The 26,871-nt window shown below is 51.8% G+C and overlaps 3 protein-coding genes across 4 annotated transcripts; 1 reads left to right on the top strand and 2 right to left on the bottom strand.

Annotated features, from left to right (window-relative positions):
- On the bottom strand, window positions 38-11,413 carry CERS1 (ceramide synthase 1). 2 transcript variants are annotated; one of them, XM_021378591.1, is made up of 7 exons: window positions 11,144-11,413; window positions 3,766-3,925; window positions 3,044-3,224; window positions 2,511-2,672; window positions 1,456-1,603; window positions 744-892; window positions 38-273 (listed from the first exon to the last, which is right to left on the bottom strand). In XM_021378591.1, the coding sequence occupies exons 1-7, from the start codon at window positions 11,363-11,365 to the stop codon at window positions 231-233; spliced, it is 1,065 nt and encodes a 354-aa protein (XP_021234266.1). In that variant the 5' UTR covers window positions 11,366-11,413; the 3' UTR covers window positions 38-230. The 2 variants fall into 2 exon arrangements, with proteins under 2 accessions (XP_021234266.1, XP_021234267.1); XM_021378592.1 differs by lacking the exon at window positions 11,144-11,413 and adding an exon at window positions 5,727-5,868.
- Window positions 13,603-18,207, bottom strand: COPE (coatomer protein complex subunit epsilon). The gene is made up of 10 exons (XM_021378593.1): window positions 18,032-18,207; window positions 17,641-17,703; window positions 17,408-17,508; window positions 17,077-17,229; window positions 16,555-16,608; window positions 16,193-16,274; window positions 15,391-15,546; window positions 15,056-15,124; window positions 14,495-14,569; window positions 13,603-13,952 (listed from the first exon to the last, which is right to left on the bottom strand). Exons 1-10 carry the CDS (start codon window positions 18,155-18,157, stop codon window positions 13,905-13,907), a joined length of 927 nt encoding a protein of 308 aa, XP_021234268.1. The 5' UTR covers window positions 18,158-18,207; the 3' UTR covers window positions 13,603-13,904.
- On the top strand, window positions 18,339-24,094 carry DDX49 (DEAD-box helicase 49). Its single transcript, XM_021378587.1, has 13 exons — window positions 18,339-18,502; window positions 18,591-18,714; window positions 18,792-18,877; window positions 19,069-19,190; window positions 19,311-19,498; window positions 19,635-19,775; window positions 20,345-20,420; window positions 20,541-20,617; window positions 21,117-21,214; window positions 21,573-21,647; window positions 22,185-22,273; window positions 22,677-22,748; window positions 23,044-24,094. The coding sequence occupies exons 1-13, from the start codon at window positions 18,388-18,390 to the stop codon at window positions 23,218-23,220; spliced, it is 1,440 nt and encodes a 479-aa protein (XP_021234262.1). The 5' UTR covers window positions 18,339-18,387; the 3' UTR covers window positions 23,221-24,094.

The raw sequence follows: 26,871 nt of genomic DNA, 5'->3' as shown, positions 1-26,871 counted from the left end.
TGAACCAGCACGTACAGGCTACAGAAAGCACGCAGCGTCAGGTGAAGCCCGGTCACAAGCAAGGTCTGGCAGGGGCCTATTCCATCAGTGGCATCTCTTCCCCGGCTCCAGGCAGGGGATGAAGGGGTGTGAGGGATTAAGTTCTTCTTGTGCCTTTCATTTGCTGGGATTGAGCGCAGGGTCCCGGGTCAGTCCCCAGATCCAGCCAGGCTGCAGCAGCCACGCTCCTCTTATAACCGCTTGTCTTTCACAAGTCCGTTCTTCAGGTGCATCCTGTGGACGAGAGCACAGCAGACAATGAGGAGCCTTGGCCTCCACACTGACTCTCCCTCCCTTACTCTCACAGATCACAGCTGAGGCCAGACCTGCCCTACCAGGGCAGTTTGAGACCAGTCCCATCAGTCAGACCTGCTCTGCAGGATCCAGCATCTCACCGGACTGTGTGCTCCACACGAACAGCAGATGCTGCTCAGGGAGCAGTGTCACACACAGAGCCAGTTCTGCCTGGTGAGTAGGGGAAGGGACAGGTGAGGATTCACGGGGCAAAGATGGACAGACACACCACAACGCTTAGGTGTGGCGATACAAAGTCCTTCCTGATCCCTGCAGCTATTTGTTATACCCTGCATCGAGACATCCTTCTCTTTTCCAGCCCAGCGGTGGATGCTTTAAAAGCTGCTCCATGGCATCTTCCCTTCTCCAGCCCAGAGGTGCCATCCATGCCCCCTCCCCTGCACACGCACCCTTCTTTCAGAGCACTGGGCAGCTGGATCCCACTCTCTTTCTTCTTGGCTGCCGTGGTTTTCTTGCTGTCCTCCACGTCGTACTCGCGCACGTCATTCACCTCGTGCACCTGCCCCATCAGCACCTTGGCCACAAACAGGACGATGTACTGTGGAGGGAGAGACACCATCAGCCACGACCCCAGGCCCCGAGCTGTTCCACCCGAGCTGCTCGCTCCCATTTGCTACGTGGGGCATTTCCCTGCTGCCTTCAGCCCCGCAGAGGGCAGCTCCCGTAGGGGCGGCCAAAGCCCTGAGATGAGCGCTCCTACAAGTGCCATTAACCAACTCCATCACCACCGGACGACGGATGCAGTTGCCACCCAGTCCTGCCCAGGGTCGAGCTTCACCCCTCCCCCCAGGAGATGCCATGGCATTTGTGCCTGTATCACGTTCCAGCCTGCCCCGGTGCCAAGGAGCCCCCGGGCAATGACAGCCTGTTACACTCCCTTCCCATGGATCCCTGGGGTGTGAGACAACACTCTCAATTCCGGCACTGAGAAGCCCCCTGGGTGCTCACACAGGTTTCCCTCCTCCCTTCCCACTCAAACCCCTGCGCTTCCCTGTGCCTGCAGCCCCCACAGCCGCCCCGGACAGGCAGGCAGCAGGCATTACATGGCAGCAGCTGAGGCAGGAGAGGCAGTGTAGGGGTTGCCGAGCTTCCCCTACTCACCAGAAACCAGTAGATGTTCATCAGAGTGAGGACAAGGAGCAGAGCATTGAAGAAGAAGTAGAAGGGGATATTAGGAACCGACTGGAGGCTGGAGTAGCAAGTGGCGTAGAGCACCTTGAGGGGAAACCAGTACAGACGGAACCAGAACCTGCCAGGGCAGAGGGAGCAGGGTGGGATTAATGGCCCCCAGGGATTCCCAGAGCAGCTTCCTCCAGCACAGCCTCCCTTGTCAACTCCTCCTGCAGCTGGCAGTCCCCTGGCATCTGATTTGGGTTTAAAGGTCTGGTTCTAGGACACAGGCCCCCTGAAAGGGCAGGGACAGAAGGGAGGGTACTACTCCTATCAGCTGAGCAGCAGAGACAGGGCTGAGGAATGGCTTCCTCAGAGTAGAGGCCATTCTACAGTGCAGATTTTCTCAGCTGGATGGGGGGACAGCAGAGGAGTATAGATGGAATGTTTTCTTAGTTCTGTGCATCCCTAGTTAATCACTAAAAGCCTTCCTTGCTCTCCTCCCCCTCATATCAGTCGTTCCTGTTGCCACCTCTGCTTTTCAGAGCAGCCTGCAGAGAGGGAGGAAGGAGACAAAGGGATGCACCAGGAGTGACAACCTGCATGTTACTTATCTCTGCTCTTCATCTTTCTCTCCTGCCTTTCTCCGTGAGGAGCGGCAAGGCTGGGATCTGGGACAGGCCCATGTCCCATTTGCTCCTTCCAAAAAAAAGAAAAAAAAAACCCACAAAAAATGTTTATTAATGCTAAAACCAAATGAGTGGGAAAATGGGAACAGCTCCTCCTCCCCTGGGGTCATTTGTCATGCTGCAAGAGAAATTTCACAGGCACTTCTGTGGTGACAGACGGCAAAGTGACTACAGAAGGATTCCAAACCCAGCATGGGGTCAGGCTCTGCGGGAACCTCTTCCCAAACAGTTTATAGAAACAGCTCGTTCCCATGCACACACACCCAGCAGGCCGTACCCCGGGGCACCAGGGGGACTGCAAAAGCTGGCAAGGATAGCTGGATGTGGGATCAGGGCTGGGCAGGCAGACAAACTCACCAGCTGACACTGAAGGTGAGGCAGCCAATGTTGGAGATGATGTCGTTGAGCCGATGATAGACACCCCCCCGGTGCTTGAAGTAGACATTGAGCTTAGTGAATTCCAGCTGCACGTCATTAACATCATGCAGGAAGAGCACGAGGATGCCCACGTTGTGGTACCTGCAGGAAAGGGGAACAGGGAGGGAGGGAGACGTGGACCACCAGGTTTGCGTTAGCACCCAGCACTCACTGCCCACCACACCGTAAGCAAATGGGCTCTGTGAATAACCCAGAACAAGGCCCGGGAAGGCACAGTGTGGCAGCAAGCTACAGGGTGGGTCTGGCACTATGCAATGGTTTGTGAGCACTGGGATTGCTGTGGGAGTACAGGGTTAGTGGTAGGAAGAATCTGTGCTGACCCAGAAGAGCCCCCCCCGTACACGCACATGAGGTGCACGGGAGCACAGAAAAGCCGCAGCCTTTGCTGCACAGCTGCCCAAGGCTGGCACTGGTACAGCACAGAGGGACAACGGGACAGCCAGGGCCCTCACCTGAAAGCATAGGAGAAGGCTATGAGGGTCAGAGCGACCACGTGGTGGAGCAGCATGACAACGGAGTCCTTGCGCCACGTGTCCATGTAGGCGGTGGCATAGATGGAGTGCCCATAGAAGCTGCACTGCAACAGGTAGGCGATAGCGATGTCCGTGGGCACATCCATGCCCTTCTTCCAGTCTAAAATGGGACAAAGACACCCGGGGTGAAGCCAGAGCCAGGAGCACAGAGCTTTTATCAGCATCAGACAGACAGGAGCGCAAACAGCAGGGAGCCAGCAGCAGCCAGAGCTGCCCCGGGTGCCTGTCAGCACTTTGCTGTGCTCAGCTCCCACTCAGGGCTTCCCAAGTGAAAAGGAGGTAAATGCTGGAAGAGGACCCAGGCATCCCGGCTCCCAGACCCCGCCTTCGGCATCAGACCCACTCCCCCTCCAAGACTTCGGGCAGAAGCCTTGATTTACTTCCCTCCTACTCTAACTCCTCAACCTCTTTCCTCCATAGCCAAAGGTATTCCAGACCCTGCTGTCTGCAACAGCCACTAGGTGACACTCTCTCTGTAACAAAATAATAGAGACAGCCCTAAAATCATCACAGAAAAATTAATGTGGGGGTTTGGCCTGAGAATTTCTCTCCCACCAACTCCAGTTCCCTCGTGCAGCTCACGTTTCCTATAAACCCGGACATCCTAATCCACACCCACTTCTCCCTGATTCTCACTGTACCATAAAAGACGGACGGCGGGTCGTAGAAGAAGGGGTAGTCAGTGAAGAAGAGCAGGTAGATGCCATACGACCAGGATATGGTGTAGAAAAGCAGCTTCCAGGCACTCTCAGGCATCTTGGCAGCATCTTTCGGCTGCAGTTTGCACCACTCACCGAAGGGCTGCAAGGAGAGGGGAGAAAAGAGTCACCACGCAGCAAAGAGACCCTGAGGAGCCCAGCACAGAGCTCACAGAATCTCTAAGGAACTCCAGCACTGCATGCTGCGTGCATTGCCAGAGAGGACAAAAGCAAGGACACGAGCCTCATTCTTTTGGCCTTCTTTACAGCTTGAGCTCGGAGGCTGAGGAGGCTTTAGAAAGAGCCTAAAGCGGGGAAAAATGCGAAGTTGGAGATTCATCCACTCAGCCTTGGCCACATTGGAAAGCTGCAAAAGCAGAGCCTTGCAGAGAAGGAGGAAATCTACAGCACGCATCCCAGGGTCTGGGCATCACTCCACCACCCTGGCTCGAGGAGCAGGGCTGACCACAGCTTGCTTTTGCAGAACAGAATCAATACAAATGTAATAAAATCAAGTCCCATCTGCAGAAGGAAATCCAGAAGAGGAAGCTCTAACAATACCACTCTGCGCATTTGGTCTTTGCAGCACTGCCAGGTCCCAGAAAAGAACCTTTCAAGTGAGGAAGCGATGGCTTTGCAGAGCCCTAAACACACAGCTGCTGCTGCTGCTGCTTTCCAGCCAGCAGGGCACAGAACCCCCCTCCATAACCAGCACCGGAGGGGGCCAACTCTGCATGCAATATGCACATCAGGGCTGGGGCACTGCTATTCCTGCTCCTTCACCCCAGGCTCACCCACGTTCCCGGCAGCTCTTCTAGCTGACCGCTGCTAGTTTTTCCTCCCCTGTGGTTTGCAGCACCCCTCCTGCTGGTCAGGACTCAAAGACAGGAGGCAAAGCCTCCCCAAATATGGCCAAAGTGATGAAGGGGAGGACGAGCAGTTTGGTGGATTGCTCACGCTATTAAGAACGAAACTTTCTCACTTGGAGCTCCCCATGCTGCCGAGGATGATGAGCACCTCGCTGTTCTGATACTCACGCTTTGCAACAGCAAGAGAGCGAGAAGCCAGGGACTGCTCAGAAATCACAGGGAAAGCAAAGCTCCAGCATTAAACAGCTCAGCTCCCCAGGAGTAAAATGAAGGGTAGCGTTAGCTGCTCCAGCTCACATCATGTGCGCTCTGCAGGATGAGCGAGCACGCCTTTATTTCAGCCATGGCTCTCAGCACTGATGTTTTCCCTCAGTGGCAGTTGAGCAACACCAGGCACCATCTCTGCTTCTAATCACGAGACTGACGGGGCCCTACCAGCCCCAGCAGCCTCCACCCGGCTGCAGTGGAGCATCACTGGGCGTCCAGCAGGAATCGTCACTCCTGAAACAGATAACACACCCCGAGGCCCCGGGGGGAGAGCTCCCCTGGGAGAGATAAGCCGCAGATGAAAACAAAATGCTTGCAAAGTAACCATACCCTGCCCCAGGTCAGCACTTTCTGCAGCCTGCGCTTGGCTCCTCGATGCTCAAAGGCTATATTAAGGCCCCAGCTGTCCCCAGGCAGAGGCCCGCCTGGCTGTTAGCCCCACTCTGTGTCAGATTTTCAAAGGACTCCACTCTCAGCCTAAAAGTGCTTTGTTCTGAGCAGCCCTGGGAAATTCCGACCTGGAAGCAGCAGCCCCACAACGCTCTGCCAAGCTGCCCACAGCCCCTCCAGCCAGAGAGGGGCAGCTCCGGCCTCCCCAGCACATCTCGCATTCAGAGCGTGGCTGTCCTCATTGTGGCTGAGAACACGCTGCTGCCAAAGCTTCTTCCAACAGGAGTCACGGCAGGAAAAAGAGAAGGAAGTTTGAAGGGTGAATGAATAATGCAGAGACAGAAAGTCCCGAGCCCAGCAAGCATGAATTATTTGTACCTCCATAAAGTGGAGCAGAGAAGCAGCTCAGCTGTGTGGACAGCTCAAGGCTCTGCCATGACAGACTCTTCCCACTCTGCACTCTTTATCAGGGGCTGGATTTAGGACATGAGGCTCAAACCCACAACCCTGTTGCAGGAGCTTTGCCAATCGCCAGCCAAGTCATTCAGCTGCATCTCTGCACCTCAATTCCCCATCTGAAAGAGTGAAGGCTGCTACATTTCTACTCCAGGCAGGCAGAGCCGACACAAGGACCATCACTCATAGGGCAGGCACATCCTGCTGGGACAACCACTTCTGGATGCTCGGGCCCTTGGCAGAGATTGCAACAGTGCAGTAAACGCATCCTCAGGGCAGGTGATGCGTGAGGTGGGAGATGTGCAAGGCAGGAGATGCCCTCCCGCTACCCAGCTGTCGTTCCCATGGCAACAGCACGGAGATGCCTGTTGCTAAGGGCAACGGGTGCTGCTGTGGGAGCAGTGGATCTGGCTCCGGCTGAAAGAGCCAAAGCTCTTGGCAAGTGATGTAATGGGGCTGCTCTTAAAGGGCGACCGGCTCTTCCTCCCTCCTCCTCGATCTTCCCACACAAACCTTCACAAGAACCTTCTGATTCACTTTGTAAAATTAACGGGAAACGGGGTGGGAGGGCTGCGCCAGCTCCCCCGCGCCGCCTGGCACAACCTGGGGGCTGGGAAAGAGCAGAGCAGGGGGGGAGAGCTCTGCGAGAACAGCTCGGAGCTGGAGGGATAGAAAAACCAAATGGAAACCGCTGCTGCCCACAGCACCAGTGAAGCATCGAAATATGTACACTCACAGAAAAAAACAAGCTCACTCGCACCCCTCCTGCAGCACTAGAGGAAAGCAGAGCATCAGCTTAAATCCGCAGGCAGCTACAGCAGCAGGACCGGAGTCCTTCCAGCGAGCTGGCAGGTTTGCAGTGACAGGTTATGAATCAAAGCTTGTTACAGCAGAACTGTATCCTCAGACCGCTGCCATCGCCTCTGCCCCCTCCCCAGCCCAGAGACAGGACCTGGCCAAACCCCAGCTGTGCCGTGTCTGCCCGCTGGGCACAGCTGGCTCCCCAGGGGAACACGAAGGAGCAGCACGAAGCACCCTCAGCCCACTGAGCTGGCACCTTTACATCAGCTTTTCCTCAGTGCAGATGATGAGCAAGCGGATCTCTAATTCAGAACCTGGCCACAAGCACCAGCCACAGCCCCTTCTGCAGCCCAGCGTGCTGCCTCCCCCCCCCCAGTACTGTGTCCCCTCCATGCTCACAGCAGCTGCCCCCACTGCCCACCAGTGATGGGGCACGCAGGCTGCAGAAGGAAAGACCCTGTAAAACATCACTGTTCTCTAAATCCAAAGAGATTCATCTCCTTGAGCCCGTGGATCCAAGGGCTGTCACCCCATTATTTAATAATAAAGAACTGAGCCCAGCTCACAGTGGCACTGAGCCCCTCAGTGCCTCAGTTTCTCAGCAAAGGCGCTGGGAAGTTGGGCTGGGCTCTGGGCAACACTTTCCAGATAAATGTTACAAAGCGTGCTATGACAATTGCAGCAAGCCAGCAGACATTATTTCTTCCTCAGTGCCTCTGTAAGCAGTCAAATTTCCCCCACGGAGAGAAAAGCAATAGCAGACACTCTCTGGAGACCCGGCACAGCTGCCAACAGGGTGCTGCGGGGGCTGAATAACCTTCTCATGCCTGAGTGCTGACACAGCGGCACGGGGAGGGCAGCCCCCGCTCCGAGACCTGCAGCTTCGCTCCCGGGGTGAAGAAAAGGCCCATTGTTGTGGCTTCCCAACCCGAGCTGCCAGGGTTTGTGCTTCAAACGCCGAGCAGAGCACAGCGGGGCGAGCCGGGGAGGTGGGTGCGGAAGAGCCAGCAGCAGGGGTTGCTCTGGGTGGTGGGTTTGGGGACAGCGATCGTTTCCCTCAGTTCACGTGCCCTGTGGGCCTGGGGTTTGGAAAAAACAAGTCTTGACAATACTGTAAAATGGAGAGAAGTTACATAAATCACTGAAAGGGAGAATAGGGAGCATTGCTTTCCAGCTTCCACGTCAGTGCTAAGACCACACGGTAGCACTTACCTAGAGACTCTGTTTTCCAGAGCCATCTTCCAATGGGCACAACACTCTTCCTTGCAGAAGACACTGCAATGTCCTATGAATTATGCCACTAAGGCAGCAAGCTGACTAGTGCCTGGGCCAAAACCAGGAAGCATTTACCTGCTGCAGAGAAAAGGCAGCCATTCCAGCCAGGGGGAACCTGACAGCCACCAGATTCAGAGGCAGAACCGAAGCTTTCATTCAGAACAGATTATGCTCACTGCTTGTGGACTATCTGACACAGGGACCTCCAGCAGCAGGGCAAGGATGGCTCAGGGTATTCAAACACTGCAAAGTGTTTGCCTGGGCTTGCGACAACTATTCTGGATCATCTTTGTGTGTTAATCCAGGAGTACTCTCCGTTTTATCTAGTCAAGCTTACTCCGCACAGCTCGAGATCTGCTTGGGGAAGGAGGCTGCTAGCACGGGCTTGCTGAGCTGCAGGCCCTGCACCAAGCCTTTCCCAAGCAGAGCTGCCCGGCCCTATTCCAACTGCGCTTGGCCTAGCTGCTGCTGGGCTCAGCTGCCCTGCAGGACGCTCATCCCATGCAGAGATGCTCAGGCTGCTGCTCTTTAATCCAGCTCTCACAGTCTGCCTGCATCCACTCCACACGCCAGCCATCAGGGAGCCTCCCTGTCTGGTAATCCACATTTGCTCAGCTACTTGGGATCTCTCCTACACCAGAACAACTCCTTTCCATTTTCACAGCAAGAAAGGACCCTGTGAAAAAGAGACAACAGGCAAAAATTATCTTTGCTCTAAGGATGATGGGAAAACCACTTCTAATGCACAGACCTGTTTTAATGGGCGAGAAGTACACGCTTTCAAATCCTAACCAAACCCCAACCAAACCCCCTCCCACCACATGCACAACTTCCACCGCTTCTTCAAACCAGCGGTGAGCTGTTTTGTGACACAGGTTAAATGCTGCTGCAGTCAGAAACCAAACCACTGTCCTCCTGCTCCCACCGAGAAAAGCAGGGCGATGCAAATAGCACAGGAAGAGGTGCATGGCTTTAAGGCACTCGTTTCACAGAACAGCGGTCACGGCCAGAGCAAAGTGAGATGCACTGCATGGCTCAGGCTTCAAGGTCTCACGGTAAGAGTCACTTCCTCTGCAGACACGGAGAATCACAACCCAAGCAGCAAGATCTATTATTTATAAGAAGCATGCAGGAAAGCAGCATCCTCCAGATGCAGAGTGCATTCTTTTTTATAACCGCATTTCAGTTCTTGCAGGGAACGTGAAGGCATTCAAAAGGAGGAAGGATGCTCTGAGCCTGCTCTGGGAGGCAGAGCCCTGAACGTGGGAGATGTTTCCTCCCAGCGTTAAACAAGAAGGTTTTACTTTCTCATTGACTTTTTCCCAAGTGAGGAAGCCTCCTGCTGAACGCCCCACTGCACTGCTGCCCGTCCAGGAGGCACGCAGTACAAACCCACTTCTTAAAATCTGCCAGAGGCTGTAGAGGAAAGCCACAACCTCCAGCTTTTCCCATTGCAAGTCCAGCAGAACAAACAGAGAAATGCTTCAGGTTCTTCAATTAAATGTAAATATGCACACAGTTGTCTCTCACTGCTGCCACCCCTCCACCTATCTGCTGGGAGGAAACTGATGCTATCACACACCTGCTCATCCCCACAGCACGCGCAGGCGTAGCCACAAGAACCGGCTCCGATGAACCCTCCTTGCTCCTCTGCAATTACAAACATGACCCACTTCTCCCAGGGAACAATGCCTCAGCATTGGTGCACGCTGCCAAGCGTCCTCCGAGGGCACCGAGCGGACTGCACAGCTCCAAGAGCTTTTTTCACACTCTGATTACTGCTCGCTCTGTAAAGCCGAGCCTTGTACAAGGAGAAACTGGAGCACAAAGGGGATACAGCCCATTTGTTACAGCAGACCTAGTGTCACCTCCAGCCTCGCTCAGCCCGGAGCTGCCAGGCACCGCGTGTGCCCCAGCAGCAGCCCCAGGCAGACAGGGGTGCAGGGAACGAGGGGAAACAGCCCTGCATACAAAGCCAGCCCATTATCACTGACACCTTGCCTAACCGCCAGCTTCCAGTGGCTCCAGAGGCCTTGGACTGGAACTTTGCACAAGGTCAAGCTCCGGCTCCACTGGATAAGGAAAGGCAACTCTGAAAAGCAAAGGCAGAGCTGCTTTGGAGGCCTCAGCAACAGGGATAGCAGTAAGTCCTGACAGCCTCATTACAGGATGCAAGGTAGCTCTCTTCAATCTGTGAAACAATTTCTGAAGGAGGTGATTTCCCCAGGGCACGCAGCCTGTCCCATGCAGACACAAGGAGCCACGCGCTCTCTCACTGCTCTAGGCCGTGTGCCACCGCGCTCCCGGGGAGATGAGAGAACAGCTGAGAGCTGAGGACTCCCACCCGACCCAACACGCAGCGCCTGCATTAATTCTGTTGTTCCGTTCCTCCCAAGGCTGCAGGAACGGCACCGCAGAGCACGCAGCACCTCTCCAGGAAGGCGGAGTGGAAGCGCCTCTGCTGGGACTGAGCCATCAGAAAGGAAGCGCGGGGTTCGTTTCATTAGGGATGCTTTTCACAGCAAAAAAAATTAAATTAGACAGGACTGTTCATCAGCCTCGGGGAAGTCCTGCTCGTTCCGTTCCTTACAAAGCACCGCACTAACAGGGAGGGGATGGTGGTCAGCAAACCCATCCGGGGCTGTGCAGGCTGGATGCAAGCAGCCCGCATCCCCCACGCTCTGAAGGTCAGCCCAGCACTGCAGCACGCAGCCATCCCCGCGCCGGGGAAGGAAAGCGAGGAAGGACATTTTTCAAGCAAACCAAAGCTGATGCTGAGAAATGCGGCCCTGTCCTTCCCCCTGCACAGCCCGTGCGGTCTGAGCACCCGCAAGAAATAAACCCCAGCCCCCCTACCCCGACCCTGCTGCACAGGGAGTGGGGACAGAGCTCTCCCGTGCACTGGGAGCTCCGGCCCCTGGGGATGCTCCCGTGCAGCGGGACGCTCTGTCCTGCCCGGGGTGGGACCCCTCACGGCGTACAGCCCCAGGGGACGGAAGATGACTTTTCCCATACAAGCCACCCAGGCTCCGCACACGAAGAAGGCGCTTCTCTGCGCGATGAGCTCGGGATGCGGCCGCGCGGGGGGAGGAGCAGCTCCTCGGAGCAAGGAGGATTCAACCCTAGGGGCAAAGAAGCTCCCCCGTGCAACGAGCGGGATCTAACCGCAGGGCAGGGCGGCGGAACGAGCTCCTCCACGCAACGGCCCGGAGCCCCGGGAAAGGAGAACGCGCCCTCCCGCAGCCCCCGTGCCCGGCACTGACCCGAAAGACGCGGCGGGCGGCGGCGCGGCGCAGCACGGTCCAGCCCAGCGCGCAGAGCCCGCACAGCAGCACCTCTCCCCAGCGCAGGTGCGCGTTCTCGGCCCACGTCCTCCGCGACAGCTCCCAGCCGCAGTCCCCGCAGCCCCGCGCGGCCGCCGCCAGGCTGCCATAGCCGCGCCGCAGCAGCTGCCCGTAGCCGGGCATGGGCTCGGGGCCCCGCATGGCGCTCAGCGCCGCTCGCCCATGGCCCCGCCGGGCACGGCGGCACCGCGCAGGCTCCGCGCAGACCGCACGCGGGGCGGGCCGGCCCAGCCCCCCGCTCCCGCCGCCGTTACCGGGCCCTGGAGCCGCCCCCGGCGCGGGGCTCGGCCCCCCCGGCTCCGCTCGCCCCGCGGGAGGAGCCTCCGCGCCCCGGCCCGTCCGCTGCCTGCTAATTAGCGCGGAGCGGCGCCGGCTCGTTAGGGGCCTGGCAACGGGCGCCGAACGAAGCCGCGCTGGAATTTCTTTACGCAGAAAGCAACGCGGTTGCTCTCTTGAACGTTGAGCCCCGACAACGGGCTGCAGGCACGCCAACAGCAAGAACCGCGGGCAAACACCGGGAGCTCGGTGGCAGAACGGGGCAGACCGTGCCGGGACGGGGGAAGCGGCTGTGCCTGCCCAGCCCGGCCCTGCAGGCGGCCACCAGCAACCCCAGCACTTGGCAACACCGCCCGGCAGAGCTCTCCACCATCAGCATCCTTACCCTCCGCTCCTTAATTCTCCCATTCTCCGTACTTTTCTCTCTTCCACCGGTCTCACAAAAGCCTTGGAGCAGCAGGAAGCTTTATCCTTCCCTTGCATTTCAGTGCAGAGCAAGCAGGTGTTTCCACCACCACATGACAGAGCAGGTGCAGGAATTAACCAAGGGCCCAAAGGCCCCGGGATAAGGAGATGCACCTGGAGGAATGCAAGCCCTGCATCAGGGTCAGCCCTCATGACAGACCTCGGCCAGCACCTCCTCCCCAAGACAGGCAGCTTGCATTGCAGCACGCTGCTGGTTCACAGAACAGAGATCTCATCAACAGGGAGGTCGAAATTAAAAGCAGTAGATCGATAGTCATGCACAGATCAAATGTTTGCTTTACGAGAAGTAAGGGTTTAGTGACCACAGGAACCTCAGAGAATGCACTGGAGCAGCACGGCCGTGTTCTGCTTCAGCCACGGAGCAGTAATTGGTGCCTAATGCACCTCAATGACAACCTCAAGTGCAGCAGTAGGATCCCGACTGCTAGAGACAGAGCAATAATCACTCAAACAAAAAATCCATCTGTGGAATCGTAACTCGAAAATAATACAAGTTCTCAGCCATTCAAAGTCGCTGCTCTGCCCACAGCCATTCTGGGAGAGTCATTTCTCCTGCAAGTTCCTTGCAACTTCTCTAATTGGTCTGGGGCAGCTATGAGAAAACACCAACTCATTCCTCTCAGAGCTCTGAACAACACGTTCCCCTATTCTCACACGGACAGTGCTGGCTCCTACTATGCCACTTGCTTTTATTGTTTACGTTTTTAAGTCAATTTATCATGGCCCATCAAGTGGGTAATGGCTGCCCTGAGCACACAAGCCCCTTTCACATCTCCCTCAGACAGCTCCACAAAGGAAACATTCATTCAAGACTGGACCATGAATAACCCCTCATTGAAAAGAGCTGCTTGCTAAACAAGCCAAGGAAAGAGACAATGAGCTCTTTCAGAGCAATCACTGCGAGGTGGGCACAAAGGAAATGCCAGTTAGACACATTTACAGTGTAGTATAAACCCCCCCCCCCCTTTTTTTCCCTCTCCCCAAAACACTTTCCAAAAGATAATTCAAAAGATAAATCAAATATCAGAGCTCAGGAGGCCCCAGCTGAGGGTTCCAGATGGACATCTGTTCTTCGTATCTCCAACACGACACCATCACCCGACACAAAGGGCAGCCTGAAATGCTCCACAGGAGTCCAAGGCGTAATCACACGGTGCTCTATCCGTTATGTTCCATTACACATCAGCTGCAACAACCACCACGTTCTCAGGAATGACTGGGGACAAATACACTTCCACGTGTACTGCAGGATGTACTTTGTTAAGGAAAGATCTAATGCTTTCCTGGCTCCAGGACACGAACTGTTGCATTTATCAACTTAAGATCAGGGCTGAGCCTATTACAATTGGATTATTTCTATTCTGGGGAAGCTTGCCCTCTCATCAGCAGTAACCCTTACAGCTGTGCATCCTTCTCCCGGAGGATGTTAACCTAAATGGAGGCATCAGCAGACTGAAAGAACAGCCATAACTCAGGATTCACCCATGCACTGAAGTCTGATACTTGAAGTTAACTTTCACTCTTCCATAGGTATCCCATCCTCAGTACATACGACAGGGCTCAGTCCCAGAACAGAATTACCTGAATTTCAGAATGTAAATTAAGGGGCACACAGATCCAGAAAAGGTTTTATTAGGAATGTTTAAGGTACAGTGTTGCAAACTTGATGTGCACTGTATATTAAACAGAGTTGAAAACCCAAGAAAGCCAGAACACAGGCTCTTCAGCTTCCAAGTTTGAGTAGCTACATGTTATATACAGATTGAGCAATGGTTTCCTGGATTGCAAGGCCCTGCCACACTGAGTTAAGCCAGACCAACTTGCAAAGGGCATTTTTCCACGTTACCAGAAAGGCTCTGAATAACAACCCCACTTCCCAGGTACCATAGAGCAGCTCCGCTGGCCTGTTCCCCTCTCCTCACGCGCTGGGGGCATACTGCATGGCTAGTCGGTCAAAGTCATTCTCCTTCAAATCAGAAACAGAAATAAAATGAACAAATGTTGAACTTCACTGAAAAATTTAATAAAACTTGCACTGCCTCTGAGCTGAAGAGAACACTATTACAGCAATCCACTATGGCAAAATGAACTCTAGAAAGCAAACTGTCTAGGTCAGTTCTCAATGTTCTCAGTTTGTTTCATTCTCTCTTCCCTATTATCTTCCTCTGCCCATTCCCCCAGTTCTCTCTCATCCAGAAGACTTCCTCTACTTAAGCACAGTGTCCCATGCTAACAAACAAGTTTGTAATCTGGGTTAGATGTACTTCAGAGCATTACTTTCCAGATGTTACCAAGTTTTGGGCATGCTGTTACTTTATTTAACAGCTGGATGCTGAATATTTCCCAACACATCTCACAAGGGCAAGAAAATCTGTTGGTAGTGGTGAGACACTGGAGGAAGAATATGGGCCTGCCCCCTTAGAACAGTAGTCATGTTGACTAGTAAGGAATCCCCTTGCTGGTATAAGTCATTATAAACTCAATTTCATATTAGAAAATAACTAGTACCTTTGCCTGATACTCCTTTATGAAGGGATGATTTTTATGTGCATCCTTCAACTGTGACAAATAACGATTTGTAACCTGATGGGATGAAATAGGGAAACTTAAATACTGAGATAACGTGAAGAAAAGCCAAGAGCTTAAAACACAATACTTCCATGACTTTATTCTCAATGAGTAAAGTACTGATTTTTTCAGCACCCTGAAGGTTAGCAGCCCCATTTAAATATCAGTAAAACCTGTGCATACTCCACAGGTTAGTCCTTCAATAACAGATTCAACAAAAAGAGAAAGCCAAGCCCAGAACTCATAGATTTCTTTTTTCCACCCAGGCTTTCCTCTGAAGTACATACCACTGTCTACAACAGCTGGATTTCCAGACTTCATTGAATATTGAATATCTCCCCATGCCCTAAAACTCCAGAACTATTTCATTTTGTTAACACCAATCCCGATGAGAACACAAAATTGAAAACCCTAAAGTTATCGTTCACAGGAGGAACACACAATCCATCCCCAAGCAAAGCAGGCTGATCTGCTTCTCAAGCACCATAAAATAAGCCTCACCTCTGGTGGTTTGCCCAAGTGTTGTGACAGGACAACAAAGTTGATCAAGGTCTCAGGATGGCCACTGTCCTGGAAACAAAAACAATCACCTGTCTATGCGACTTACCTCTACCATGACTAAGTGTAACAACTGGCACAGCTGTGCAAGAACAACTGACAAACCCACAGCTCACTTTACTGGAAGAGGTAAAGTAGAAGAAAAAGTAGATATTAACAGCAACCCCTCTTAGGGACATTTTCATGAAGCATAATGGTGAAATTCCTTGCTGTTATACCCACTATGCCTAAGAGATACTTGGATTCAAGCTAACCTACCTGGCAAAACCAGAACGTACCTTGTCCAGTGCCTCCTGAAGTACTCCCTCTGCATCATCCCACTTGCCCTGAGCCATATAGCAGGCTGCCTGCCCGTTAAGCAGGAGGAGGGTGGAGGAGCATTTGTCTGCCATCTCTTGGAAGATGTAATAGGCATCCTGTAACTTCTCACCACCCTGCAGAAGGAGGACACAAACATGCAGTTTCACTACGTATTGTTAAGAAGACCGTATATTCTTCCTGTGGTTGAAGGACTGGGCTATGAAATTAATTTGAAGGGTGATAAAATGAAATGAGCTGTTATTCACATCATCTCCTCTAACACTAGAGATCACTGTAAGACTACAGACGAAAGTGAACACTAAAAAAAAAGTCTTAAGTGTCATAACGGATTATTGTGTACCTTGGAGTTTACTGAATTTTAGGACACTATCTGGTTTCAGACACCTGATATCTGGACTACCAGGCAACACATGTTTTTGGCTGATTATTTGAAACTCTTCATTGTAATAAAATTTCTTGCCAACCAGTTGCAGGCACCAAAAGGTTTAATGGGATATGGTAACTAGGTGAAAGGCCAACTTCTATCTCTGCAGAGACAGATTTCGTTGAATGGGAGGGCAGATAAACTTTTTGCTTCACTGAAACTGAGTTGAGGTAGTACTGTCCTGTTATTCACGGGATTTGTTTTGAAACAAAACATTTCAAAACCAAAAACTGCATGCTTTTCTGGAAGCATGATGTGAAAACAGGAATCACAAACACGGCACAGAGTCTCGTCCGAGTGCTGTTTCTCAGATACTGTAGGCTAGGGATACTCACTATAGCCAGGTTCACCCAGGCAGTAGCCAGCTGAGTAAGGGTCGCATCTTCATCTTGCTCCTGCATCTTCTTAAGTTCCTTGCTGCAGATGCAAAAGTGGGAGTTGCAAAAGAGGAACATAAGGTCTCTCTCACAGTTCTCTAAGATGCAAACAGAAGGCTGTAGTTTCCTTTGTCAAGCTCTTTCACCTCCATAGCAAGCTAGTAATGAGGCATAATTACCTCTTAATATTTTACTGAGACAAGCTGTGAAAGAGCTCCCTGTTTTACTTCTGTAATGGAAGGACGAAACCCAGGCCTAGATATTCAAATCACTTTCTGCACACTGCTCAGAAACAAAGGGACACAAACAAACTTACTCACCGAGCCAGATCAAGTCTGTCAAGCTTTAGAAGAATTTGGATCATCATCGCCATGCTGCAATGAACAAAAGCAAAGCAACTGTCACGATGGCATGCTTTACCACTCCTTGTGCTTTCCTCAGGAACCTGCTGCTTAGCAGAGATGCTCTACTCGTGCCAGGGCCAAGGCTCTCTACAGGGGCAGCCAACAAAACCAGCAGTGCTCACAGCGGGATTCAAAGCAGGGAAGCACGCTTCCGGCTGCTCTCCTGGTGTATTGCCATAGTACTCACTTCAGCAATCCTGAACACACACAAATCAATAAATCAGATTCTTAAGTTTCACTAGGGAACAATAGACTTTGCATCGTAGGCTGTGCACCAAATCACTTACTACTTCAAAGGCAAACCTCTAAACAGTTTCTCAATGGCTTCAAGGCTTTTCAGAGACAAGCCAGACCTTTGCATTTCTATTACAGCTCTCCCTAAATAAGAGAGACTTTGCTAACGCACACCTCAGCAATACCAGATCAAGTTACACTTACCATTCCAAACTTTCCCCTTGATGTAGAGTCCGTAGAGCTGCATCAGGATTTTTGTCATGGAAATAGATTGAAGCAGCCATCAGCAAGAAAGTAGTGTTGGTGACATCAACACTTTTTGCCATTTTCTTGTCCAAATCAGCAACAATCGCATCCCTGCAAGAGTGTGGGTGAGAATGCAGAAATGATTAAAAGGTCTTGCCATCAGAAAATCTACCTTTTCGTGGCAAAACCATAACCAGACATACTAAAGACCATACTTCCACAAACTTTCCACGTAGAAACATGTTCCCTATCAAACATGATTTGATTTCCAACTTACTATCAGACTTACCTTTGACTCTCATTTGAAAGATATTCTGCAAACATCCGCACTGCTTGGAGCTCAGGACTAGCATTGGCTTTAATTTCATCCAGTACAACACCGTATTTTCTCTACTCAAGGAAAAAAAGAAAACCTAGGATTTATTACCCAGTTGTGTAACAGTGTGCTCAGAATCACAACCTGCCCCACTCCAGCCCTGCAGTCAGATTATGCTGCTGCAAACCCAGCACCTGCAGCCTCACCTGGGCGATGTAGGCTCTGAACAAGAAAACATCCCTCTCTGCTTCCTTCTCGGGGTTAGATGGCTGAAGGGAGGACAAGAAACAACAACTCTTCTAAGCAAGCAGTGCACCACAACCCAACAGGAGGCTGCCCGGCCGCATGCGAAACCTCACTGCCTTCCCCTCCCAACACACACATACCCCACGCACACAGCAGGCCCCTTCCTCCCCACCGTCCCCATGCAAAAGGACAGTCACCGAAAACAGCCCGAGACAGGGCAGGCAAGGCCGAAGGGCGCTCGGGGAGCCCGCAACTCTAGCGACCAACGCGGTCGAGAGGAGGCAGCCGCCAAGAAGAGGCACCGACCCCCAGGCCGAGGCGCAACACTGCCCTCCTCTGAGCCGCCGCTACCTTGATCCGCTGCGCTTCGTTGATGGCGGCCTGGTAGGCCCCAATGTAGAAGCTGTTCTTCACGTCAAAGAGCTCATCCGCCTCGCCGCCCTGCCCGGCGGGACCCGTACCCGCCCCGGCCGCCATTTCCCCGCTCCAGACACGTCTCCGGAAGCCGCTGAGCCCCGAGGGCTGCCGGGAACCGCCATCTCCATGGAGATCTCCGCTCCAGCCAATAGGCACGCGAGGGTGCGTGACGTCACCACAGCGCCGGAAGCAGCTGCCGAGCAAGACGGACTGGGCGGGGCCAGCAGGGGGCAGCCAATGAGGGCGCGGAGGCGGGCGGAAGTCACCGGGGTCGGGCGAGCGGCGGCGGCATGGCGGCGTTCCGGGAGCTGGGGCTGGCTCCGTGGCTGGTGGAGCAGGCGCGGCAGATGGGGCTGAGCCGGCCTACGCCCGTGCAGGCCTCCTGCATCCCGCCAATACTGCAGGGTGAGCGCGGTCCCTTGGTTTCCCGTTCCCCGTAATCCCGCGTCGTTCCCCGTCGTTCACGTTCTCCACCCTTCCCCCTCCCGCTTAGGCCGTGACTGCCTCGGCTGCGCCAAGACGGGTAGCGGGAAGACGGCGGCTTTTGTGCTGCCGGTGCTACAGGTGCTCTCCGAAGATCCTTATGGCATTTTCTGCCTAGTGCTCACGCCCACCAGGTATGGAGGAGCCCCGGGAGGCCCCCGCCCGACGCCCGGTGCCCCCGCTTCCCCGCTCAGCCCTGTCCTCCCCGCAGGGAGCTGGCCTACCAGATCGCCGAGCAGTTCCGTGTGCTGGGGAAGCCGCTGGGCCTGAAGGACTGCGTGGTGGTGGGCGGCCTGGGTGAGTGACGCTGAGACCCCGGTGCGGGCAGGCTTGGGGTGAGCAGAACAGCCAGTGCGTGTCTTTGTGCTGAGGTGTCCGTGTCCTTTGTCGCTGAGGCTGGTGGAAAGCAGAGCGATGTTTTCCAGCCACACGCACTGCACGTGTGCAGGGTTCAGTCTCCTGTAACGGCTGCGTGCTTCTTGCCGCAGACATGGTGGCACAGGCCCTGGAGCTCTCCCGCAAACCCCACGTTGTCATCGCGACGCCTGGCAGGCTGGCGGATCACCTCCGCAGTTCCAACACTTTCAGCCTTAAAAAGCTCAAGTTCTTGGTAGGGCAGCTTTTTCACTCTTTTTTTTTTTTTTTTTTTAATATTTTTCCCTGCTTTTTAAGGCTTTTGATTTCGTAGGAACGCATGCAGATGATGTGATTTACTTGTGGCTGCGCCTAGGTTTTGGATGAAGCTGACCGGTTGTTGGAGCAGGGCTGTGCTGACTTCACTGCAGACCTGGAGGTGATTCTGGAGGCTGTTCCCGCACGCAGGCAGACGCTTCTGTTCAGCGCCACGCTGACCGACACGCTGAACGAGCTGAAGAGCCTGGCCATGAACAGACCTTTCTTCTGGGAGGCCGCGGCCGAGTACGTGTGCCTCTGCTCTGCCACACCTGCAATCTTACTTCTCTGTTATCTCCTTACTGTCTCTTACATCCCTTGTGTTCCGTCTTCTCCTGCCAAAGCTGTGGGATTTCAGTGCTTTACTGTCCCTTCCCAACAGGGTGAGGACAGTAGATGAACTGGACCAGCGTTACTTGCTTGTACCCGAAGCGGTCAAGGATGCATACCTTGTCCATTTAATCCAGACCTTCCAGGATGAGCACGAAGACTGGTCTATTATTATCTTTACCAAAACCTGCAAGTGAGTGGAATTATTCCTAGTGATGGCTCTTGCTGTCGAGATGCTTTTGTGCTTCTAGTTCAGATTCCAAATTCCTACTCTGCTGCAGTTAAGCTATGCTGGTGTTTGCTTTCTCAGCCTGTACTACAATTTGGTAGAAGAGCACCTTTTTTTTTTGAGCAGCCTGGGACTGAAGGGCCACTCTGAAATGTAGCACTCCGGAAGGTCGAGCTGCTTTTACTTCCCTGCAGCCACCTTCCCTTTTGCTGATGGGTACTGGAAAGGAGTGGGGAAGCGCCTGCTCTCCCATGCTCTTCATTCCTTCAGGTTGCTCACGTTGCTGGGGACTGAGACGTGGTGCTGGTGACATTCCCCTGAGTGCAAGTGGGAATCCAGGCGCCCTCTCAGGGGTGAGCAAGTGAGCAACCCACTTGTTCCCTGCTCTGTCAGAATGCTTCAGTAGCTAAGCACATCATGGTAATTGTACTGTGAGGGCTTCTAGAGGAATCCCAGCTCTGTCCTTATCGGTCAGCCTTATGTTTGCTTGATGTATTCTGATTTTTTAAATTAATTTTTTTTTTCCTTTTAAGGGAATGTCAAATCTTGAATATGATGCTTAGAAAGTTCAGTTTTCCTTCTGTAGCTCTGCATTCCATGATGAAACAGGTGAGTGATGGGACAAGTTGTGGGAGGTGGATGCTTCTAGCTGTATCCCTGAGCCAAGCAGCTATCTGGGTCAGCTCCTGTGGGTCACAACGTCCCTAAGCCAGGCTTCTCCTTTTCCAGAGGCAACGATTTGCAGCTTTGGCAAAGTTCAAGTCCAGCATCTTTAAGATTCTTATTGCTACAGATGTTGCTGCCAGGTAAGAGAAAACCACAGTCTCTGTTGCCAAAGGCCTTGATTCTGCTTTTTAAGCATCAGAATCGCTGTAGAGATTAGGGTGAGTTTAACAAGAGAGCTTTAATTTCTGCCCACAGAGGTAGGACAGGATTGTTTGCTACCATTACAGAATTTCTCTAAGCTGTGTTTTGGAGCCCGTTTGTACACGATGTAGTTATGATCCTGTCTTGTTTTGCTGCATCAGATATGCGTATTCTAGCAGGAGAGTGATTTCTACAGGGCTTAATTTGTTCTCTTGGTCCAGGAGAGAACATCAGGTTACCTGTATGGCAGGCCATCCCCTTTTGTGACTGTTGGAGAGTTGCATGAGATGAAAATTTGGCCTGGAATAGCTTAAGCTTATTAGTAAACACTCTGTTCGTGGGAATATTGGGTTCTTGGAGAAGGCAGAGATCAGGAACTTAGATTTTATGTAGTGGAATTAAGTTTATCAGCTTCTGTTCTCTCTCCCTGCATTGCAGAGGCTTGGACATTCCTACTGTACAAGTTGTCATCAACCACAACACTCCAGGCCTGCCAAAGATCTACATCCACCGGGTTGGGCGGACAGCCCGTGCAGGTGAGCAGGACGAACTGTGCACCACTTGGCTAAAACTGGGATCTCAGTGCTGGGGCCCTGAATGAGCATGAGAAACCTTCACAGCAGCTGCAGTACAGTCTTTTCAGTCAATGCCAAGTCTACTCGGATCGCTGGCTCAGCATCATGCCTTAAGATTGCAAGGATAGCTTATCTTGACTTATGTCTGATCTGCACCAATACTTAACTGCTTTTTCAGAGCAAATAAGGACCCTTCAGAGCATCCTGTCACCATAATGTGCTAGGCTGACTCATGGAGGTGGATGGAATTTGGCATGGGTTAGGCCTCCTTTCCCTCTGCTTGTCAGGATTCATGTGTCACTGTGTTTTCATCACGCAGGTCGGAACGGAATCTCTATTACAATGGTGACACAGTATGACATCCATCTTGTGCATGCTATTGAGGAGGAGATCAGTAAGTGGGGAGCATTAATACTACTAAAATGTAGAATCATACGTATTTTTGTACCTGTGGTACTTGCAGCCTGGATTTTATCAACCGGGATGTATGGTTCAGAACAGCAGCATTAAAATGGTTTCCCTTTCCTGTGTGGCCACAGCTTAGAAAGGAACAGGAGCACTTGAACCTCCATCAGTTTTGTTCTTGCTGTTTCTAGTGGAGGAGAAACTGCTGAACATACTTTGTAGCCTTTTTATTAAAGCAGACAGCTCCTTCCTTGCTGCTGAATATGCTGAGGTGAACAAAAAGAGCATAAACTTTATCCTTTTTTTTAAGGAAATAGACCCAATAAATGCAACATCATGTACTATGGGAATTGCAGAAGGGAGGATGTAATCCTTTGTTGTGGGCCTACAGAAGTGAGAACGATCATAACTTATGACAACAATTCTGCTCCTAGTCAGTGGAACTATATAGGTTATTTACTAGTTGAGAACCTGCCTCTGGATTTTGTAACCAACCATGATATGTAATTGTCTCATCCTGATTTAGAACTGAAGCTGCAGGAGTTTTCTGTGGAAGAGAAATTGGTGCTTGACATCCTTACCCACGTGAATGTTACAAGGAGGGAGTGTGAAATAGTAAGTGTGCAAACATGAAGCTCCTTTATTCAGAGGACAGGAAACCTGAGGCAGCTAGGAGATTTGCTGTTGTCTTACATTAGGTTCTGGATGTGCAGGTTTTCTTTTGAGCACGTCACTCAGATTTTTTGTTCCTTTTTCTTGTGGAAGCACTTAAATATTTGCCATGGTGGTGGGGGTTTTGTTTTAGTTATCTTCCCTAAATTAGCACTACTTCTTCACATTTCTGCAGCATTTTGTGCGGCTGAGTGTTGGGGCTGGGGGCTGGTAGCTGGGGGAAGGACTGCAAGCTACCAAATGTGTGGACGCTGCAGAGATTCTGCTGACTGAAGCAGGACTGCTTTCCTTTCTGTCAACTCAATGCTTGGCTACTGATTGCTCTGCTGTATTTTGTCTTTGACAGGAACTGGAGTACATGGATTTTGATGAGAAGAAAGAAATAAATAAGCGGAAACAAATGATCCTTGAAGGAAAGGTGAGAGTTGCTGCAAAATAAACTATTTTGATCGGTAGCTGATATAATGCTCATGACGTGGAAAAGAAATGACAGTTCCTCCCTCACTGCTGTGATGCATCTGCCTCTCCCCTCCTTTTTGGGGCTGTGAAGTTTAACTTAAAGGACAGCTGATGTTGAAAAGTGTGTTGGAATAGTGTCTGACTTTGGCAGCCCCCTCAGCCATGGGTCTGAAAGCAGAGTGGGCATCTAGCAAAGGCAAGGAACTGGCATTGTCCGGTGCATATCACTAGCATCCTGGCATTTGCCATTGCAGGATCCAGATCTGGAGGAAAAAAGGAAGGCAGAGCTGGCCAAGATCAAGAAGAAAAACAATAAATTCCGTGAGAAGGTCCAGCAGACACTGCAGGAAAAAAAGCAACTGCAGATGAAGAGGAAACTACAGAAGAAAATGGAGCGGCGGAACAAACGGCACGCTAAGGAAGAGAAATAACATCCTTGGCCTCCTGCTGATGGAGTGTGAGAGCTCTGCTGGCTGGCTTGGACTGCCCTGATGTTGCTGCTCCTTTGGGAATACTGGGATCCAAGAGTTTTTATGTGGACACTTTGACCTGAAACCAGTGTTGGAGAGTATGGGGAAGGTGGATGAGGGGAGATGGGACACTTGGATAAACTATCCCCATTACTTTTCCTTTCTCTGCAGTGCTGCTGGCTTGGGCTTTTCCTGACAGGCTTGATCAGTCTCCTGAAAGAATGTCTGTTTCAAGAGTATGTTTCCTTCCTCCGGCAAAGGAGAGGCCAGACCAGAATTCTTGGTGATGTAAAGGGAAATAAAGATCCTCTCTCTCTCTTCCCCTTCATTCAGACATTTTAATTTCCCTTTCAAGGGCTGGTGCTTGCCACTCACAGTTGTTTATATCAACAGATTCTCCCCTGAGCCAGAGTCTAAAAATAATGTGACAAGATGAGCTCAGCCTGTGTGTGTACCATAGTCCAGGTTTTTCTGAGAGGAAAATTCCTAGAACGCATGGAGAAGTTGCACTGTGTGGCTGGGCCTGGGGCAACCTTGTAATAATTCTGCTTTAAATGTTTAAGTGGCACTCTCGCCTCTGATTGTCTGCTTCAGCTCCAGCCCAGCAATCCATGGGGATAGCACAGTCACAGCTTGCTCAGTGACCAGGGCTGCTGGGTACTCCTGTTTCTGTGGATGATCAGTTCAAAGCTCTGTTCAGGTTTCACCCTTAGTGCCTTCTTTAATGTTCAGAACTTCCTCTAATGTGAGACTGAAGAACTATTATTTCTATCCTCTGGCTTACAAAAATAATTCCTCTGGTCAGTACCCAAATAAACAGTTTTGCAACAAGTGACTGGATGTTTGACCTTCTTCAAAACATGAGTGTTGTTACGGGAGCTTAGAGGAGGGGAGCAGTACCTTTTGTGGATAAATGGTTTGGAGATAAAATCACTCTTATTTCAATAAATAGGCTGAATGAGTACTGACCTTGTAGGTGTTAAAGTCCTCAGTCCCTTTGTGCAACTTGAGCCCAGCTCCTTTTCTGGGACCATGCAGTTCCCTAGGGTGCTTTTGCCTGATGTGAGTGTGGTCTATGCACAGTGAGGCCTTGCAGAGGAAAACTGGTATTTCCCTCAAGAAAGCTCCTGCAGCCATGCACAGCAGGACCTTCTGGTGCCTTCATACCATGCAAGGAGCACAGCATTAACAGGGACTGGGGAGGTACAAGTCCATCTGTCTGCCTTGTGGCAGGCATGGGATGAGATGGGTGTGGTACTCGAGTTTAGGAGATGCCTGGACTGTATTACTTGCTTTGTCCCCTTGGGTGCCCTCCAGGAAGGAAAAAGCACTCAATACTCCGCCTTGTATCACAGCTCACTGTCACTACTGGCAGCTGCTGCAGTAGCAGCAGCAAATAGGTTTGTATCAGACTGATGCTTTCTGAATACTAAATGCTTCTACAGCCTCGTGCATGCTAATTTGTGGAGCAAGCCTGTTAGCTGCAGATTAAAGAGACATCCTCTCTGGGACAGGCTGCTCTTGCCTTCCTGGAGAGGGTGCTGATACTGCTTTTGAGTGTCAGTTGTTCCCCTCCTCCTCTTGCAGACACTTCTTAACCTATCTGAAGTCTCTTTGCTTCAGCCTGGTGGGGGGTTTCTCTGTTCATCTCCTTCCAGCACAATGTGACATGTGGGGTTTGATCAAGGCTCTTGTCTTAAAGCTTAATTCAAAATTCCTTTTAATATATCTCTTGTCTTTCTTGAGCAGCCTTTTCTGCGAAGGTAAGATGTGCTGGCAATAAGAGATCTCTGTAGTGCTGCCTAGATGTTCTTGCTTTAGTCAGTCTTGGGAGTGGCCAAGTAGGAAAAGAAAATGCTATGTCGACTGGGATGTAGAAAGAAGCCTTAAATTCCCATCTACCCAGGGCAAAGGGCATTGGGTGACATTCCTGTATGCACTGTCACTGCTGCCCTCCAAGAAAGGTATTCTGTTCTGAGGTTTCCAATCATTGTCATAGCCGTTTAGGATCCCCCAGTAGTATAATGACTTGCTTAACAGGCTAGATTGTTTCTTGGCTGTAAATCTGTCCTCTGTAAACAGATTCCCCTTGTTTGTTCCCCCAAGCAGGCACTTGCATACTTCCCTATAAGTGCTGTGCAAGAATTCACCTGAGAAGGCTGTGTCTCAGCATGGCTGCAGCGTACAAGCTCCCCAGCTCTGGGAGGGTATCCCTGGCTGAGTTGCTATGGAAACTCTTCTCAATTCAGCATCTCAGATGCTGCCTTCTTTCTCACCCAGATCGTGTATGGCTGCTGAACGTGGCACTGGGGCATGGGCTGTGCCAGGTGTGTGCAGTGAGACAGTCCTGCTCCTGTGCCATCCTTCCTTATCATCCTGTCTTGTCCAGGTATGAAACCACTGCTCAGCGCTGCTGCACTCAGGGTCTTAGCATGCACATACACCTCCAGCTCCCACCTTGTTCTGGCAGTTCTGTGTGGCCTTTATGCTGAGGGGTCTGTAGCCAAGAACAACTGTTTTGTGTATGGTTTAGGAAGTATTTGCCTGTTCCTGGAATATTTGCCTCTCTTGGGGAGGATGTATCTGAGGAGCGCTTCCCAAAGTTTTGCAGGGAGATGGAAGATGCCATCTCCTTTAAACAACAATGCAGGGATCCACCCAAAGTGAGATGTATGGTATTTGATAAATGCTCCAGACTGACAGTTCTGTCAAACAAGGAAACTTGGAAGTGGAGACAGGTTTAGGGATGTGGCAGTCACCTTCAGGAGCTGCGTCAGGCAGGAAAGCTCTGGACTTCTGTGGCAAAGGAAAGACTGCTGTAATTAAAGAGACTTTCAGCTGGGCTTCAGATTTATCTCTGCTGAGACAGCAGAGCTGCATTGGAGCTTATGCTTCAGCTTTGCTGCTGCAGGTGCAGCCATTTCCAGCTGCCAGCCAACGCACTTCCCTCTGGCCAGAAACCTGCCATGTTTCTGATAGAAGATACATGCTGCCCAGAGGCAGCATTAGGCTGGTGCTGCAAGGGTCTGCTCAGCACTACTGATTCTCCATCAGGCAGGATTTGCTGCCCTTACACTGGGCTGAAGCATCTCGTGCCTTTGTAGGGGCTGCACTTTGTACACCATCTCCATGAGCATTTAATACGGCTGTACTTTCATGTGGGTTCTCCGAGCTCTTCTGACATCTCGCTGGTTCAGCACACAGTGTCAGCTGCTGCTTTACCTTTGGATGTTCTTTGTGAACACAAGCTCAGCTGTTTTGAAAGCCTTAAAAAAAGCTGCTTAACAAGCTTTCCTACCAGAAACAGCCTTCTCCCGGGGGAGCCCTGACAGGTTAGCCAGTAGATGGCAGTTTCTGTGCTCTGGACACGCTTGCTGCTGGCTCTGGTCCTCTTTCAGAGAGAAACACAGCACAGGGCCTCTTGGCTGGGCAGATGGATATTAAAGATTTAGTTTAAGAAAACGTGGAAACAGCGAGGGAACAGGGCTGCCCTGTGCCTGAGCCTTGTTCATGCAGCAGGCAGGCCCCAGCTGCCTGGTGCTGCTAGCAGGATCCTGCTGGGTCAGTGCATCAAGTCTTGGCATTTTCCTTTTACTTGCAGGGCAGGTCTGA

This window comes from Numida meleagris, chromosome 27 (assembly GCF_002078875.1).
Source record: "Numida meleagris isolate 19003 breed g44 Domestic line chromosome 27, NumMel1.0, whole genome shotgun sequence".
NCBI classification, from domain to species: Eukaryota; Metazoa; Chordata; class Aves; order Galliformes; family Numididae; genus Numida; species Numida meleagris.
Note: the sequence above shows the minus strand (reverse complement) of the source record. Positions and strands in the feature narration are given on the sequence as shown.